Genomic DNA, 15968 nt, shown 5'->3' with positions numbered 1-15968 from the left:
AGATTGTACAACGGAAACAGATTCCATCGCTGCGACTTCATTAGGGAAACAAATTGTGCATAAAAACATGTGTCGTGTCATTCGCTGTTTTGAAATGATGTTGATCCCGAATAGGTGTAACCAGATGAAGCTGGTTTCAACCGTCCAGTTCAGGAAGTAAGAAGAGTAACACTGCAACAGACGAGGGTCATTATTTCAAATTCACTCTCATCCTATAATGTGAGTGAATTCATTTTACTTTTTTATTACTTAATAAAAAATTAAAAAAAAACCTCGGGGGGGAAGGAATTTGAGATTTGCAATATGTTGCAAATGCACACATTAAAAATAACAGAACAATCTACAATAAATAGTTACGATGTCGAATAATCCTGGAAGCCTTCAGGGAAAACAGGTTGTGCGGGAAGACGAGCGGTTTGACCTTTGGAGAACAACGGACGTCCTACTGAATGCTTGCAAGTGCTGGAGGAACATAAATGTCAAGTCGATTTTTTTTTTCTTAGATCCTTCAGGTTGACTCAAGATCAAAACTTCTATGTTTTTACTGAAGTACAATTTTGGAAGTAGACGTGTACTATTGCCTGAGTGCAGGTTTTTTTGTTTGTTTTTTTTTAATCTGTGTATTTCTACTTTTACTGAATCAAAGGAAGTTGTTTTACCTCTGCTAATGAGTCATCAGCCAGTGTGATCTCTACCTAACCAAGTCAGGTCAGTCCAGGAAACCATCGCACCAGCACCAACAGGGCTCTACCAAGGCGGCTCAAATGCGCCCTCCAGCGGACTGATGAAGCGCGTTTTCCTACCGCCTCTCATCGATGCCTCTCCTCTCGTTGCCAGCGTTGCCCTGCTGGTTATAAGCGGTCCTGGTCATGGAGCTGTAAAGGGGAAAAAAATGCAGCTTAAATTCAAACTTTGAGGAAGTGAAATGCAGCAGCATGTGTCTTCCCACCTTTCGCTCACCGTAGAGAAGCCGCAGCCGCAGCAGCAGCAGCGAGCCAGTGCGCCTGGTGGAGCAGCGCTGGAGGAAGCAAAGCGTGGTGGACGATAGAGTTGGACAAACTCCGAACAAAAGGATTTATTTGGAATAGTGTCTCCACTTTCAAGGGTTTGTATGAACTTTTTTTTTTAATATCAGTCTCCCTGGGCAAGTTGGTGACTTTTCTCCATACTTTCAAGGACACACGCGCGTGAAAAGTTGGACTCGTGTCTGCTCGCACCGTTGCGTTTAGTTTTCGACGTGTGTGCCGCAGTACTGCTACTTCGAATGCAATTAACCCGAGTTTGTGGTCACCGTGGGTCGTTGATAGCTGATCTCCTCCATAGTGTGGCTGAGATGCACCAGCCACATGTAAACTAACATAAAACTGAAGTGGCTTGGAACCAGACTTGTTCCACTCTCAGCTGAACACAGTTTGTGTGACTTCATCCATCATCTCCCCGGATGTGTGCAGGTCACCTCCACTGTGCCACTCTGCTCTGGGTTGAGTGACAGAGCAGCCAGACCACCTGCAGGGCCGCATCCCTGGCCCCACGGACCCCATTACTGCAGTATGGGCAACTTTTCCAGCAAGGACAGCCATGGACCCACAGGTAGCTCAACACACACAGTTCTGGTTAAATGTTTTGTCTCTCTCTTCACTCTCTTACACACACACTCATGTTTTTAAAATACAGGCAGACTGCTTCAGATATGACAAGTGAGGGTGATGGTAAAAAGTGGCAGGAAATTGAGGGCAACAATAGGGAAAACAAGACGAAAGTGTTTGTGTGTGTGTGTGTGTGTGGCACCAGGAATCTTGGCAGCCCTCCTGTGTGTTGCTCAGTCAGTGGTCATTCTCCTCGCATCCCTATGTGATTCGTTCTGGCCCTGCCGGGCCAGCTGTGATGAATCGGCAGAATTCCCCGGCTCAGCACAAGGGCAGCGGATTAATCATAGAAGCCTAATGCTATCTGACACACACACTCACTAACACACATACCTCAGTGGACACACACACACACACACACGCACATACACACTCCTCTCATTCAGTCAATCTGCCACCCGGGCAGCATGGTTGGATGAGCACATTAAGGGCTGGAATGAAGGAATAAAAAGCAGGAGTGGCATGAGAAAGTTATTAGACAATCCTGTCATTCTTTGTCGATGATGTGGGCTTGCAGCAGGTGGTGCATAACTGCTGTTCTTACATCATTAAAAAAAAAACATTCACTTTACTAGGACAAAGGATTTTGTCCAAACATGGAAAAGGAGAAAAGAAAAGAAGACACAATGTTCAAGTGGTTCCCATAGCTTCTTGACTTATTACCGGTGGCGTGCTGTGGGGCGTGTCAAATGTGAGACCCGTGTTATTGTTGGTCTGACAAGTTCTGGTATACACAACAAATACGACGACTACGTCACTTGTTCTCTGTGTGAGTGATCCTGAATTTGGGTAAGGAATGTTGCAGCATCATTTTGCATGAGCTGTCTTAGTGGAATGTCTAAATTAAAGTGTTCGTCTTCAGGGGCAGGGCCTGGATGTTTCGCTGGTCTGGTCACCACACTGAATGGTGTTTTCAGTGTCAGCATACCAGACTAGTGACCACTGCACTGTTGTCTCCCATGATTCAGTGGTGCAGCCAGTTCTTTCCCTCTCTTTGTGTCTCACAGTTATTGACATTCGAACAATAAGTCCTTCTCTTACTTGAAATAGGTTTAGGTTGTTATTTTGCACTTGCAGGAGGATGAATGTGACACGATGGGACTGATTGGTGCAGGAGGAGCCAGCCACTTAATTTGAAGCTAACGGTGACTGAGGGCTAACGACAGCAGAGCTACCTACAGACGTCTGGAAACAAACTCTGAAGGTCATCGTCCGGTGTGATGTCTTTATCCAGCCATATGCTGATTTAAGCTAAAAAAACAAAACAAGCCATAAAACTTCCTGGTTCACGTTACTGTGAAGTCATAACCAACCAGAAAGGCTGTCGTTTATTTGTTGTTGTTTTTTTTAGCTTAAATCGAGTGTTTGTGTATCTGCTGATTGGTTAGAGAGTTTGTAAACTGACGTTTCCCGACAGTTTTGCTGTCGTTACTAGCAGGTCTCCATTAGCGTCAAGCTAAATGTCCCTGGCTAATGTTTTCAGTCTTCTGGAGTCATAAAAAGGATGCAGGAGGGAAAAATGTCTTTGCTAGTTCAAGGCACCCATTCGTGAATACTTGAGACAACATACACTTTGTTGGTGAAGCATCACTTGAATTTATATACGAGACAATATTGATTTAGGGTTTTTTTTTTTTAATAAAAATAGACCCAATTTTGGTTTCCTTTAAAATCATTTCACAAGAATGGCTGCACTGAGACGAGACGGCCACTACCTCAGGTATTCCTTGCAGGTGCAGGTTTGACTCTTTGCCCTCAGAACCACCTCGAAGCGCTACTGTGGTACATTTGTCTCTGTTTCCTGGTTGGGCGCGTCATCACAAGTACCTGTCAACAAGTGCTCACTTCATAGACTTGTCTGCGGTAACTAACTACTGTTGTGTCAGAATCAGATTTTCATCCGTATGGTTTTACACCTTTGGAGAATCTAGAAGAGCTGACTGATTTCTCCACGTTTATCCTGAGCAGGCTCGGTGGGCGTCCTCCTGACAGCCTGGGAATATCACCACTGACTCAAACTCTGTATGTGTTGAAATGCAGAGAGGTTTACCTCGCAGCAATGATGAGCTTAATGAGAATTGTGAGAACTTGTTTAGCAAGAGCTTGGATACAAGGGACCTTCACTTCCACCAGAGTATATAGTTTAAATTCTTCATGTGTAATTCTAGGAAGTACTGGAAACATTCCTTAGAGGTTTTGATCCATATTGGCACGACGGCCTCACCTGGCAGCAGTCGGAGACATTTTATAAGACTCTTTGCATCTTTAGAGGGTCTGGATTTAAATAAATGCAGCTTTAAGAATGACCTGGGAAAACCCTCACAAGTGTTTGGAAGCGGCCTATTTATATCCTCAAGCATGTCTGGGGTTCCTTTTTAAAGATGCATTTGCTTCTTTTACTTCATCTGAACTTTTTTTCTCTAGGGAACCATTTGGAGAGTTTCCACACTCCTCCTGCTTCTCCACAGAGTGACCAGCCTGGGCCCGCATCTGGTGTCCCCCAAAACATTTCCCATACCTCACCTACAGCCCCAATTTCTTCCCCACCTCCAGTCCCATTGCTCATACCCAGCGGGAAGAAATCTTCCATTCCCCCTCCTGAGTGGCGGCCTCTTTCACGAGTCGCCTCCAACAGCTCCACGGTTGCTTCAGGAGTTAGCCCAGCGCACAAAAAGCCAGAGGGTATTGTGGCACTGAAAGGACAAGCTGTTATAGGGAGGAATGGGGCTCCTTCTACCTCGACCCCTCGGACTCCTGTCGCCCAGGGGAAGTGTGTGGCCGTCAGCCCCACAAAGAGCCCCTCTTCTCTGTGTAGCTCCCCACCTGTTGTGTGTACTTCCGCCGGGCCAAAATGGAGAGAAAGGGACAGCGGTCTGAGCCAGTCTCTGCTGCCAGGAGACAGCCAGGCCGAGGAACTGGAGAAGCTGCTGGATGAGTGTCGGACAACTCTGGGGATCCCTGCCAGTCCTGATGAGCACGTAAACATAACAGGCAAGACTGAAGGCTCTCTGTTTTGTTTTGTTTTTTTTTTAAATATTTCATTGACATTTTTTTTGCGTTTGACATGCGTGTAATACCTCTGGACATCCTTCTCTCAGAGATACTGAAGCAACTATGGGCAGAAGTGAAGAGTCTGAAGAGTACTATGCAGGTAAGATGTGAGACAAAACTATTTATTATATTTTGAACAAAATATCTTTTCCAAATCTTGACTTCCTTTGCTGTTAATCTCAATTAAGGCCCTCCCGATAACTGCAGGAAGGTTTAGTCTTTGATTAATCCTCTTTGCCTTAAAGTGATACCTCACCTAAAAAGTATTTTGCTTTTCAGTTCTTCACAAATGGATTTTTTTTACACTGCATAGTCCAGAATGCAGGAAGAGTCAGCCACACGTATTTGGCTAGAAGCTAATGGTGACTGCCAGCACAACAGCCACAGCAAAACTCTGACAGTACACTGGAAGTCACAGAGCGTAGTGACATATAGCCAGACTGGTGCTTGTGTCCCGATATTCAGGAGATAACGCCAGGATGTACTCTTTCATTCTCCATCCCCCCATCACAATGGGCCCTGCTCAGGCCCCCGGGAGCTCCAGCTAATCGAGGTCTTCCTGTCCCTGGCTTTGTTGTACCCAAGAAAGGAAAGTGTGTCCTTGCTCATCCTTGTGAAGAAACCAAATTATTTGTGGCTTCCTTCATTGACATCTTGACTCTTGAATGTTGAACACGTCCTGCCTTTATTAAGAAAAAAGGAGGATTTAATCTTGGCAGATCTAAAAATATTTCATACTTGGTATGGCATTTATTTTCTGAATTTATTTTCCTCTCTTTTTTTTCTGAGACCCGTGTGTACCATTTCACGTAGCTGTTGCGGATTGATCCATTCTCAAACACCCCCCCCCCCGAGAAGAATAAAGACAGCACAAGGGGAATGAAATTCTGCTAGCATTCCTCACTCTAAGGCGTTCTTTGGAGGATGCTGCTATTTTGCTGTAATTTCCTGCCTGTCATTCGTTCCATTTGTGACCCTCCCTTATGAGGCTCCCAGCTTCCTCCAGGTCTGCTGCAGATTACAGCAGCTGCACTGTGACCCGTAGTGCGTCTCCCTTGCTCTGGTCTCCTCTCTGCGACTGTCCGCAGTGTTCTTCTCTTTTCATTTAGCCGCGCATTAGCAGTATCATCTAAATGATTGAGGGTCATCCTCACCAAGAACGAGAACGGTGAAAAATACGGCCGTGAGTGTTGCTCACAGCCTGTTAGTGCTGCAGTAAAGGTTTATCCTCTCTTCCTGCCTCAGTGCTGCTGAAGGCGCTTCTACTTTTCATTCTTATTAATAAGAAAAAGATAAATAAAAGCGAAATCAAGTACATTATCAATGTTAGATCTTGTAATTTCAGATGTTTGTCAGACAAAGATGTTTTCTCAAGCCTGAAGAATGTGTAGGTATTTCATTTAAAGTGGGATTTTGACACACAGTTAGCCCCGAACAAATGTAATTCCTTCCTGCAATCTAAAAATTATAGTAGATCATGCTGTGATTTTGATTAAAGTGTTTGTGCGGCCCTGAAGTAATGTTTGTGGGTGGTGAGAGAAGGGGGGGGGGGGAGGTTGAGAGAAGTGACCGGGGCCTGACGCTGTACTTTGGACGTGATCTGTGCGTGGGAGAAAAGTCTTGGGTGTTGCTGTGTTGAGAGTAACGTGCTGAACCGTAAATTTGGACAGATTTTGAAAGGCTGTTTTCTGTCACTCTCAACTTGAGTTGTAGCTGTGTGGAGCCCCTTGAGTTGAGGTGGTTTTGCAGTGATGTATTTAAAGATGGCGGTCGTGGCCGTCACTCTTGATGTGGGACGGGCCTTTATGCTTGAGAGCAGGTGCTTGTCTGGCGCTTGTGTTCTGCTCTTCTACTCCTCACACTTGCTTTTTCAGTGTCGTCTTCTCCAAGGTCTAACCTTTCTCTGCCGTGTCCTTCCTTGCTCTCCCGTCCTCGTTCCCACATCCCCAACAAGGCTCGGATATACAATCCTTGCCGAGCCAGCAAAACCTCCGCCAGACTGCGGTGCAGAACCGTCGACTAGAAAATTGAGGTGATCCAGCGCTGTGTTTACGTGGGCCCTCAGTGGGCCGATGTAAGTTGCGGAGCTCAACTTTATGAACCCTCTCAGTCTGCTGTTGTCCTGGGAGCCTTTTTGTGGAGAGCTGGAGAAGGAGGGGGCAGTGCGGAGGAGGGGGGGGTTCACATTCGGCTGTTCAGGAGACAAAACTTGTTTTGTACTGTGTGGTGAGGTGAGGGGGGGGCTGGAGCTTGGACTAACTGACTGGCTATTTGTTTGTGTGTGTGTACATGTGTGTATGTGTGTGTGGGGGGGCACACGTGAGACATACAGATGCATTGAAAATCCTGGCGAGCGCAATTTGTTTTTAGCTTTGTAGCAAAGCCCCCTCCCCTCTCCCCTTACTGTGCCTCTCATTCTCCCTCCATCAGAGAGCTGACCACTCCTTCCTGAGTGCAAGAACTCCAAACAATTACCCTCCAACTTTTGCTGCAGTGCTTCCCTCTATCTCATCCCTCCCTTCCCCCTCCAAATTCTCCCAGCTCTAAATAATCCCCCCCCGCCTTGTCTGTTCTTCTACTTCCATCCATCTTTTCACCCTTAAAACCTTTTTACTTCAGATCTGAGCTTGTTTTTTCTGCCATCATTCTTCCAGTGACATTACAAGCCTCTTCATCTGTCTTCATCACGCGTTCCCCAGTGCTACTGCTGTCTGTCTTCCAGGAGAACAGCCGTGGTGTGTTTCCGATGTGCTGTAGTTAAACAGAACGACGAGAACAGATACGTGATTACCCCGATGTGCAGTGAACCGTTCAGGATGTTATCCGATGATGTGCCATCTGTCTGCGCTTATGTGCACCACCAGTCTTCAATTGTCTTAACCAACAAAAATGAAAACACTCCATTCATGGCTGGAGTGTGTGTGTGTGTGTGTGTGTGTGTGTGTGTGTGTGTGTGTGTGAGTGGGTGGGTGGGTGGCTAGACAGATTTGGTTCCCTCCTGGAGTTTTGGGCGAACTCAAAGCCATGCTGTGGAATCAGTTCCAGGTGACCGCTGCCGGAGATTTCCTAAGAATGATCTCCTGGTTCCTCCAGATCCTCAAAGTCTCGTATCTTGAGGCTAGAGAGGTTTTTCATGTGCAGAATAAAAATTTAAAAAGAACAACAACAATGTTGTGTGTTTGGTTGGATTTGGAGGAAGGAAGGATTTAATGTCTGTGGACATTCAGGTTCTGAGGAGGTTTGACCAAGAGCTGTGCCATAAATCATGATGTCAGTTTAAATCTATTGTGTTGGCTGCTTTAAAACAAAAAGACAAAAAAAAAAAAAAAAAAAGGACGAAGCAATTTTCCCATTAACTCGTGCAATTACAGTAAATTTTGCAGCAACTAAAGGCAGCAGCTTGACTGATTTATTCCAGCATCTCAAACAGAGGCTGCTGAATAGGAAAGGTGTGTTGCACCACCAGGGTTGCCACGGGACCAGAGGTGTGGGGGTCTAATACTCCTGGATTCATATGATCCTGGATACCAGAGTCAATACCAAAATGCTTGTCTTCATCCAGAAAGGTAACACATGAAATAACCTCCTGCTGCGCACAGCCTTTTTGGGAGGGGGCCAGCTGTAGGTGCCGAGCCCGTCTGATGTGTTGGTCCATGCTAAGTGAGTCTGGGTTGATGTTAGCTTCAGAGCTAACCCCCTTCACTGGTGTAGGTCTTCAGTTTTAACATTCACTTACCAAGAATTAGCCTTGAACATACCCATACAGGTCCACACTCTGGTGTGTCTTTTCAGACCACATCCATTGGGGTGTGGGGTTGAAATGTCACATTTTCAGAATTTTGGCCTGAACCTGGTACCCGAGTACCAGTTCTTGTTACATGCCGAAGCACCAGTCGCAGCACAAGGTGGTCTCAGCCCCTGCTTAAAAGGAAGGAACATAGAGGAAACATCCTCCAGAGCTTCAGTAAAAGAAACATGGTGGCGGTGTTTCATATTGCCAAAGATGCTGCCAATATCTGCTGTGGAAATGTGACCCCACCCCCCCTTTTTTTTTTTTTAATCTTTTGTAGTTGGTTTATATCAAAAAGTTTTAAAATCTTAAGTCAGGTGTGGGGATTTTTAGTCCCAGTTTGACTACTTAGTATGCTTGAGTGACCGCTGCGGTGGAGGGGAAATCCCGGCAATAAGTGTAAGAGTGTATTCAGTCAGTTCTGGATGCACATTGCACCATGTAACAGAGTTGAGACGTGTCTCCAAAAAAAGAGAGATTGGGTGTGGAGGGGATCAAGGAACATCTGGTCTTGCAGTGGGGCACTGGGTCAGTTCTTGAGGGACTCCTGCGAGTGTGCGCGGGTCTTAAGTCTGAGGATCCACACCCTTATCTCGGTGTGAACTGAGGAGCACCCCTTCCTGTTTCCTTAAACAGACACGCTCCAGTTGGAGTGCTAATGTCTAGATAACGGAGGCTATGTGAAGACAAGGTCCTTCATATCCAGGCCGGTCTTCATTACTCAGTATAAACCTTCTTCAAACAGGGTCTTCTACCCTTCTGTTCATTTGACACGCAGGTCTTCCTGTGTATATTTCAGCTGGATGTGTTTGAGAAAAAAGTTAAAGAGTGTGGCTCAGTGGTGAGGTAAAAGAATAGGGGTACGTGTGTGTGGGGGAGAGAAAAGAAATACTGTGTGTATCCAGTGTAATCGGGTCCAGCTGTGGTTTTGAGTCACCGGTCAGATGAGGGAGCGACTTGGCTCTGATATTGCTTCCTCCTCCACATCTCCATCCATTCTTCATCTAATTACTAACCTTCCCAACTCTCTGCTCTTTAGCCCTGCCTCACAACTCTCCAGCTCATGTTGCGCCACAGTCCTCCATTACACGCTTGCCCCTTGCCTTTATTTCTTGTTTTATTTGATATCGATAGCTACTTTGCTTTTATGTAACGGTCTGATGTTGTTTGGCTTTTGACTCGCATTTCTTTTTGTACCTCTTTTGATTTCTGTCTGAGATTCTCAGGTTGCTGTGCTTTTGTTTGTTTGTTTGTTTTTAGTTCCTCATAAATGAAAATGAATCCATTTCCAAGACCGGCTCTTATCTAAACACGACTAGCCCTCTTTTTTTTGTGGATTTTTTTTTTTTTTTTTTTGGGGGGGGGTGTCATTGTTTCCTTAAAAAAATTGTGCAAGTTAACGCGTAGGTTTGTTTAGTTTCTCTGAGGACATGAATAAAACCCATGATTCATTTATGGCTCATAAGTGTTGACACACACACACACACACACAAGCTATGGCCTGCCAGTCAAACAAGGAAATGGCTTCATTTCATGTCATGTTTGTGTTTGGTTGTCAGATTAAGTTTTGGGTGGATTGTTGATATTTGAATGCTTTGCGCTGAGTTAATGCAGCAGGTTTACAGTGGAATAATGAGTCTTGAAGTATAACAGCAGGACTCTGCTTATGCTGCGATTAAAGCACAGACAAAGCTCAACAAAGTGTGTGTAAATCGGCTGTCTCAAAATCCCAGCAAGGCTAACATGTTAGCAGACATGTATCGACTGTTTAAAGTGATTTGTCAGTTGTGTGTGTGTCCGTGAGTTTGCAGTTGCTTACTGCTACTTGGGAAAAATAGACGTTTTTACATCACACATGATGCTTTTCTGGAGCAGTTCTGTAAATTATCCGAATGAACATGTCTCTCTGTTGTCTACCAGACTGAACGAATGGAGTGGCTGCAGTTCCAGGCTGACCTACAGGTGGCAGTGTCGGTGGCTGACCGTCTACGAGCCGAAGCCGAAGAAGAACTCACGGCGCTCCGAGCTTCTCACAAAGATGTCGAGAGGGAACTGGCTGCTGCCCTGCAGAGACAGAAGGAGGCGGACATGCAGCTGGTCACCCTGAGGGGGGAGTTAGAGGAAAGCAGGCAGAGACTGGCGACCTTAACGCAGGACGTCCAGGCACCGTGTCAGGAAGCGGAGACGTCTGAACTGAGCAACAACTCTGACAGCAAAGAGGCCCCCGAGAGGGGCAGGGAGAGGGGGGTGTGCAGGCTGGGTCGAGAGGGCTCGCAAAGCGAAAACCCGAATGACGTGACAAAGAGCGTTGTCAGAGAGGAGGCCAGAACAGACTGTAAGGGCGTGGCTAAACGTTACCTGAGAAATGTGACCAATGAGGATAGGAGTGGCGAGGAGGTGCGGTCTGGGGAGACACGAAGGACGGCAACCACGGAGAGGTCGAGGTAAGATGCGGAGGGCTGAGTTGAGACAAATTTAGGCACGGATGTGATGTCTTTGTCTCGCTCCTCCTGAGAACACTTAGAACAGTTCAATTTAATTGGCGGAGCTGGGTGGAGCAGCTGCCTCAGTAGAAAAATACCATTAAACCAGTTGGATTGGTTGATCAACTCTGTCCTCGTTATGATGTATTAACACACTGCAGAAGCCTGTCGCGACTTCCGGCGTCCTCCGACTCCCTCACCCAGCAGAACGGAACGTCTCAGTCCAGCACCGCTACAACAGCCGAATCTACAAACAAGGTGACAGACTTTGTCCTGAGGGAGTTTTTATTGGGAACATCCTTCACTATAATTTGGTTGTTAGTGAGGAAATAAGGTTGCGCTCAGTCATGCTGTGCATTTGTTTGGTGACTTTGACTTGAAGGAATTGTTTATTTTCTAGAATTTAGGGGAGCTGAGAGGACGAAGAAGTCTGGATTGGCAAGACAACAGGCCAAACACAGATGCAGGTAGGGGTGTGTGTGTGTGTGTGTGTGGTATTCACCTATCATTGTGTTAAACTGCTCATCTCTTGCTATCATTGGGCCTCATTCATGAAATGATCTCATGCACAAATTAGTATTCAAGCACTACAAGACATTTTTTTTTAACCCTCATTTTAGTCTTACAGACAGGAAGCAAAGCCTGATGGGTATTTGTGACTCTTGGCTCTTGACATCTTTTGTGTATTTCTTGTAACTGGACACCACCCATGCTTGCAAAGGCTTTAATGTTACAAGAGTTACAAATGGCCATCCGGCTTTTCAGAACCACTTTACTATACTACCGGCATATTTCTTGTCTTTGCAGGCAAACGCGAGGAGTCTCTAAACAAGTACAACTCTACCCTCACTGAGCTGCCACCCATGAAGTTAGTAGACACTCACTCGCGCACACACACACACAATGAAAGGGCAACCCAATTGCTACAGCCTGTATAAATCTACTCCTTTTACTCAAGTGCATTTGTCTCATAAAGCTCAATATTAAACCCTAAACACTGTCCTCCTCTCTTACTTTCGGTCAACCTGTTAATTAGGGCCTGAGCCAGTCCCTGGCGAAGACCTTATTATGTTTCGAAGTCACACTCGTTAAATCTTCTTTTTGCTAATCGAGTCACCGAACGTGACAAGCGGGTTTATTCTACATCTTTTTTTTTTTCAGGTCCCAGGACGGTTTTAACCTGCTGCTGCGTCGCCATGGAGGCTCCAAGAGGAACTCGCTGCTCCGCTGGTGCCAGAGCCGAACTCAAGGCTACAAGGTGACTCTACGCAGTCGTTAGTGTCCAGGTCTCTCAGAGCAGCTCCGGACCTGTGTTTTAAGGAACATGACACTGGGGGGGGTTTTTTGTTGAATATTTTGTTGCCTTTATAGTGAACATAATTCGCTACCTGAACCTTTTGTCAGGTCTGGAAGGATATCTTGGAATAAAGTGGCACGCAAATGAGTCCCTCGGGATACCTTCTAGATTTCCTCATCTCACTGTCGATAGGGTTTTGGGGTTTTTTTTGTTTCGTTTTTGTTTTTATTGTTTTTTGGCTAAAAGACCAAAAAAAGGTCTGTGGTCCACACGTTTTGTTCTACTTGCGTCAGTAAATTCCACACTTGTGGATTTCAAAGCATGTATTTGTCCTAAAAATGATGGCTGCTAATGAGTGGCTGGATGGGACGAGAGAGGGTGGCGCAGGAGCGTGTTCTGTGGACATGAAAGGCACGTTTCCGTGGTGTGGTTGGTCAACGCGTGATGTTAGCGTTGTCCTGGTAACGATTGCACTGACGCTGCAAAAAGCACACAAGTGGTGCTTACTTGTTAATATTGTCTCGTGAAATTAAATGTTTAAGTCTCAATTTGTCCACAGTTTTGTTTTTGCTTGTCTTTTGGTCGAGGGCCAACGTCCCAGGCGCCAACGTCTGGGTTAGCCTACAAAAACACATCATCCTTTACGACGCACTGTTGCAGTTTTTGTCGTATGGTTTTTCTAAACTCAATTATATAAAAGCGATACTATTTTTAATGTACCCATCATAAATGAATCTCTCTGCACGTCGTCTTCATGCAGAATATCGACATCACCAACTTCAGCAGCAGCTGGGCCGATGGCCTGGCGTTCTGTGCCGTGTACCACACCTACCTCCCCTCCCACATCCCGTACAGCAGCCTCAGTCCAGAGCACAAGGTGGGAGCAGAGTGTGTGTGTTGTAGATGGGCTCAAGTGATTCACGGGGTTCACACTTTTCTATTGTTCTCGTTGCAGAGGGAGAACCTCAGTCTGGCGTTCAAGACAGGAGAGTCTGTCGGGATTGCTCAATCTCTGGTAAGCCAGCGGGGATTTCACACATGGGACAGTTGTGCTGTAGAAACTGGTCTCACCTCTTGTGTCATCTGTGTTCATCTGGTTGGAATCTTCTACAGACTGTGGAGGAGATGCAGAGATCAGGCGGTCCTGACTGGCAGAGGGTCCTGGGCTACGTGGAGAGCATGTACCGACACTTTGAGATGTGACTGCCGGAAGGTACGGAGAGTCCATGAAGTATTCCTCAAAAGCACTTTGCAACGATGCCTTCTGGGAATACTTTACCTTGCCTTTCTGTGTTAACTGTCTGGAAACTGGAGAAACTGATGTTCTGTCAGCAAAAAAAAAAAAAAGGCCTTCAAAACTGCAATCAGCAGCTTTTTGACATTTACATTAAGATGTTGTTTGACCTTGAACTGAAGCATTTCTTAGCAACAGGGGTAACAAAGCAGAACTCCTTAAACAAGATGGAAAGTGACTTTCTGGATGGTGGCTGTGTGCAAAGTGTTTGGCCATTGGAAATACTTACAATATTTACTGAAGTACTGCATAAAATGTATTCGTCCGTGGAATCTATTCATCTGAGTGGATGACTGTTGGCTTCATGCAAGAACATTTTCAAATTTCTTCTATTTTTTTTCGATGAGGTAACTGACACTGAGACGTTCAACGCACCATATAAGGTCAAGTGTACGCAGGAAATGGCACCAAAGCAAGGAACCTGGTGTGCGCTGAGATTGAGGCTCTGCTCTCAGAAATAGACACACATCTCCACAGGATATTTAGTAGTGTTAAGTATTAAGGGCCCCTAGAAAGCAAAGGAATGGGAAAAATGGCCCATGCTGTTATCGTTGGCTTTTCTGGTGTGTGCGCCATCGCTGAAATAATACATAAATGTATTACTGCCATAAAAAATGTCTCGCCAGATCAAGGAGTTGGGAGGATACGCGGCGTAGCAGGGAACGTGGTGCCGACCGTGGGGCGTTTTCAGCCAATGTACGTCTGACTCCAGGTCAGATACGTGACATTCAAGACGTTTTTCCCTCCAGTGGAAATTCACATGAACTTCAACCACATTTCGGTGTCAGTATTTAAAAGGGAATATTTGTTGATACGGGCAACTTCTTCATCCTCTCTGTTGTTTCGCAGCTGTGGGCTGCGAGGAACAACATCGTTTTGTTTTTTTTTTCTGCAAGAAAGTTCACACACACGCACACACAGCCATTGTGTGAGGACTCCTGTGTGAGGATCCAAACCATAACCTCAGTAATGTCATCAAAATTATGAATTCCGAAGTGTAGTGTATGTTTTCAAACTGTCTTCAGAGTTATGAAGAGGAACACGTATTGCCTTCCAGGACGAGGGGTTGTTGGTGTGTCACTGGTACGACAGGTCTTCCTTGTACCTGAAAGAAAATCCTAAATACGAGGAAACAGGTGAGCGCCTTCCTGTGAATCTCTCGTACGAGGGATTTTTAAACCTAATCCGTGCACATGAGTTGTTCTTGCATGAGGCCCAGTGTTTCCCCTTTCTACTTTAATCATATTTCATCTTGAAACAGATTTTAACATCAATTTCCAGCACCTGAATAAGTCGTAATATCCAAAAGTTACAGCCGTAGTTAATTCTTTATCGGGCAGTTCCTCAAGGTACTTTGCTTAACTGTACAATAAAAAAAAAAAAAAAGAAAACTATGAAGGTAGTTTGAGAAAATGTCCTCTAACCAGATATTTCTGTGGAAATTGTGAGGTGAAAAGTATTACAGTCTCGTAGTTGTGTTTTTTTACTGGCTCAAGGGTCAGTGTACTTCCTTTTACATGATGCTGGTGTTCAGAGAGCGCATCAGCCGGAGTGAGATGCCTCCCTCGCTCCACAAAATACATATTGTACATAAAATAGACACTATCATGGCACACCTCATTGCAGCTTTGAATATGTACTTTTTTGTGTTTTTGTTTTTTTTTTTGTGACCCACTTCAGAGGAATTCTGTACAGGTTGACTTGCTGAAAATGTCTCCACACTGGTACTTCACCTGCAGAAAGTACTGTATTCTGTTGTGTTTTTCTCTACATCTTTACATGGTTTTATCTTTCTTTTTTTTTCTTTTTTTTTTTAATCTTAACCTCATGATTTGCAAAGACTGAGCTTTTTCCTGCGATCTCCTAATATGCACTTACTCCAGCACTTTTGTTTGTGTAAGAATGTATTCATGTGATGTTTGGTAGGTGTTTGGCATCGCGGCAACCGTTGGAAATGTTTGTTTTTGAGCAGCAGTTGGCGTTTCTCCCTCTCTCTGTCTCTCTGAAATCACGCCGACACAATGAAGTGTGAAATGTTCTGTGACGTCGGAGGTCTGCGAGGCTGCGCGGGCTTGAACATCTGATTCAACAGCGTTTCACGTCTCATCGGCGTCGTCACAGATGCATGAACATTGCGACACCAATACTGACACACCAAATGCCTTGTACAGACACGTTTAAAGTGGACTTTTGGCAAAGCAGTTGTGCCAAATACTGGACAGATACGCCTTGTAAAACTTGTTTATATGTGACTAGTGTGGAAAAAAAGTGTTGCCAAAGAAATAAAATATTAATTTGAAGCAAATTGTACTGTGTGATCTGGTGGTTCCTCGATGACAGGGCGTTCATAGGCGCTGGAATGCTTGAATTTTAATGTGGGTTTGTGTTTTTTGAGTAAAGTGCTTGA

At 45.2% G+C, this 15968-nt stretch overlaps 1 protein-coding gene across 3 annotated transcripts; it reads left to right on the top strand.

Moving 5' to 3' along the window:
* Positions 1–281: 281 nt before the first annotated feature.
* Positions 282–15857, top strand: LOC147246802 (uncharacterized). 3 transcript variants are annotated; one of them, XM_086182589.1, is made up of 13 exons: positions 282–1105; positions 1452–1590; positions 4071–4637; positions 4745–4797; positions 10408–10931; positions 11132–11228; positions 11371–11437; positions 11778–11838; positions 12132–12228; positions 13028–13144; positions 13223–13282; positions 13381–13480; positions 14619–15857. In XM_086182589.1, exons 2-12 carry the CDS (start codon positions 1551–1553, stop codon positions 13468–13470), a joined length of 1773 nt encoding a protein of 590 aa, XP_086038715.1. In that variant the 5' UTR covers positions 282–1105; positions 1452–1550; the 3' UTR covers positions 13471–13480; positions 14619–15857. The 3 variants fall into 3 exon arrangements, with proteins under 3 accessions (XP_086038715.1, XP_086038714.1, XP_086038713.1); XM_086182588.1 differs by having other exon boundaries at positions 14188–15857; XM_086182587.1 differs by having other exon boundaries at positions 13381–15857.
* The last annotated feature ends 111 nt before the right edge of the window (positions 15858–15968 follow it).

Source organism: Aulostomus chinensis, chromosome 17 (genome assembly GCF_037954235.1).
Source record: "Aulostomus chinensis isolate RoL2024-O1b breed Wild chromosome 17, RoL_Achi_v1.0, whole genome shotgun sequence".
Classification (NCBI taxonomy): Eukaryota; Metazoa; Chordata; class Actinopteri; order Syngnathiformes; family Aulostomidae; genus Aulostomus; species Aulostomus chinensis.
This window is presented reverse-complemented; position numbering and strand designations above follow the sequence as displayed.

Excerpts from the sequence above, each read along its gene's own strand:
- LOC147246802 (XM_086182589.1), top strand. The coding sequence starts at position 1,551 with ATGGGCAACTTTTCCAGCAAGGACAGCCATGGACCCACAG. Across the intron at positions 1,591-4,070 it reads GGACAGCCATGGACCCACAG|GGAACCATTTGGAGAGTTTC; the intron begins GTAGCTCAACAC and ends TTTTTTCTCTAG. Across the intron at positions 12,229-13,027 it reads GCCGAACTCAAGGCTACAAG|AATATCGACATCACCAACTT; the intron begins GTGACTCTACGC and ends GTCTTCATGCAG.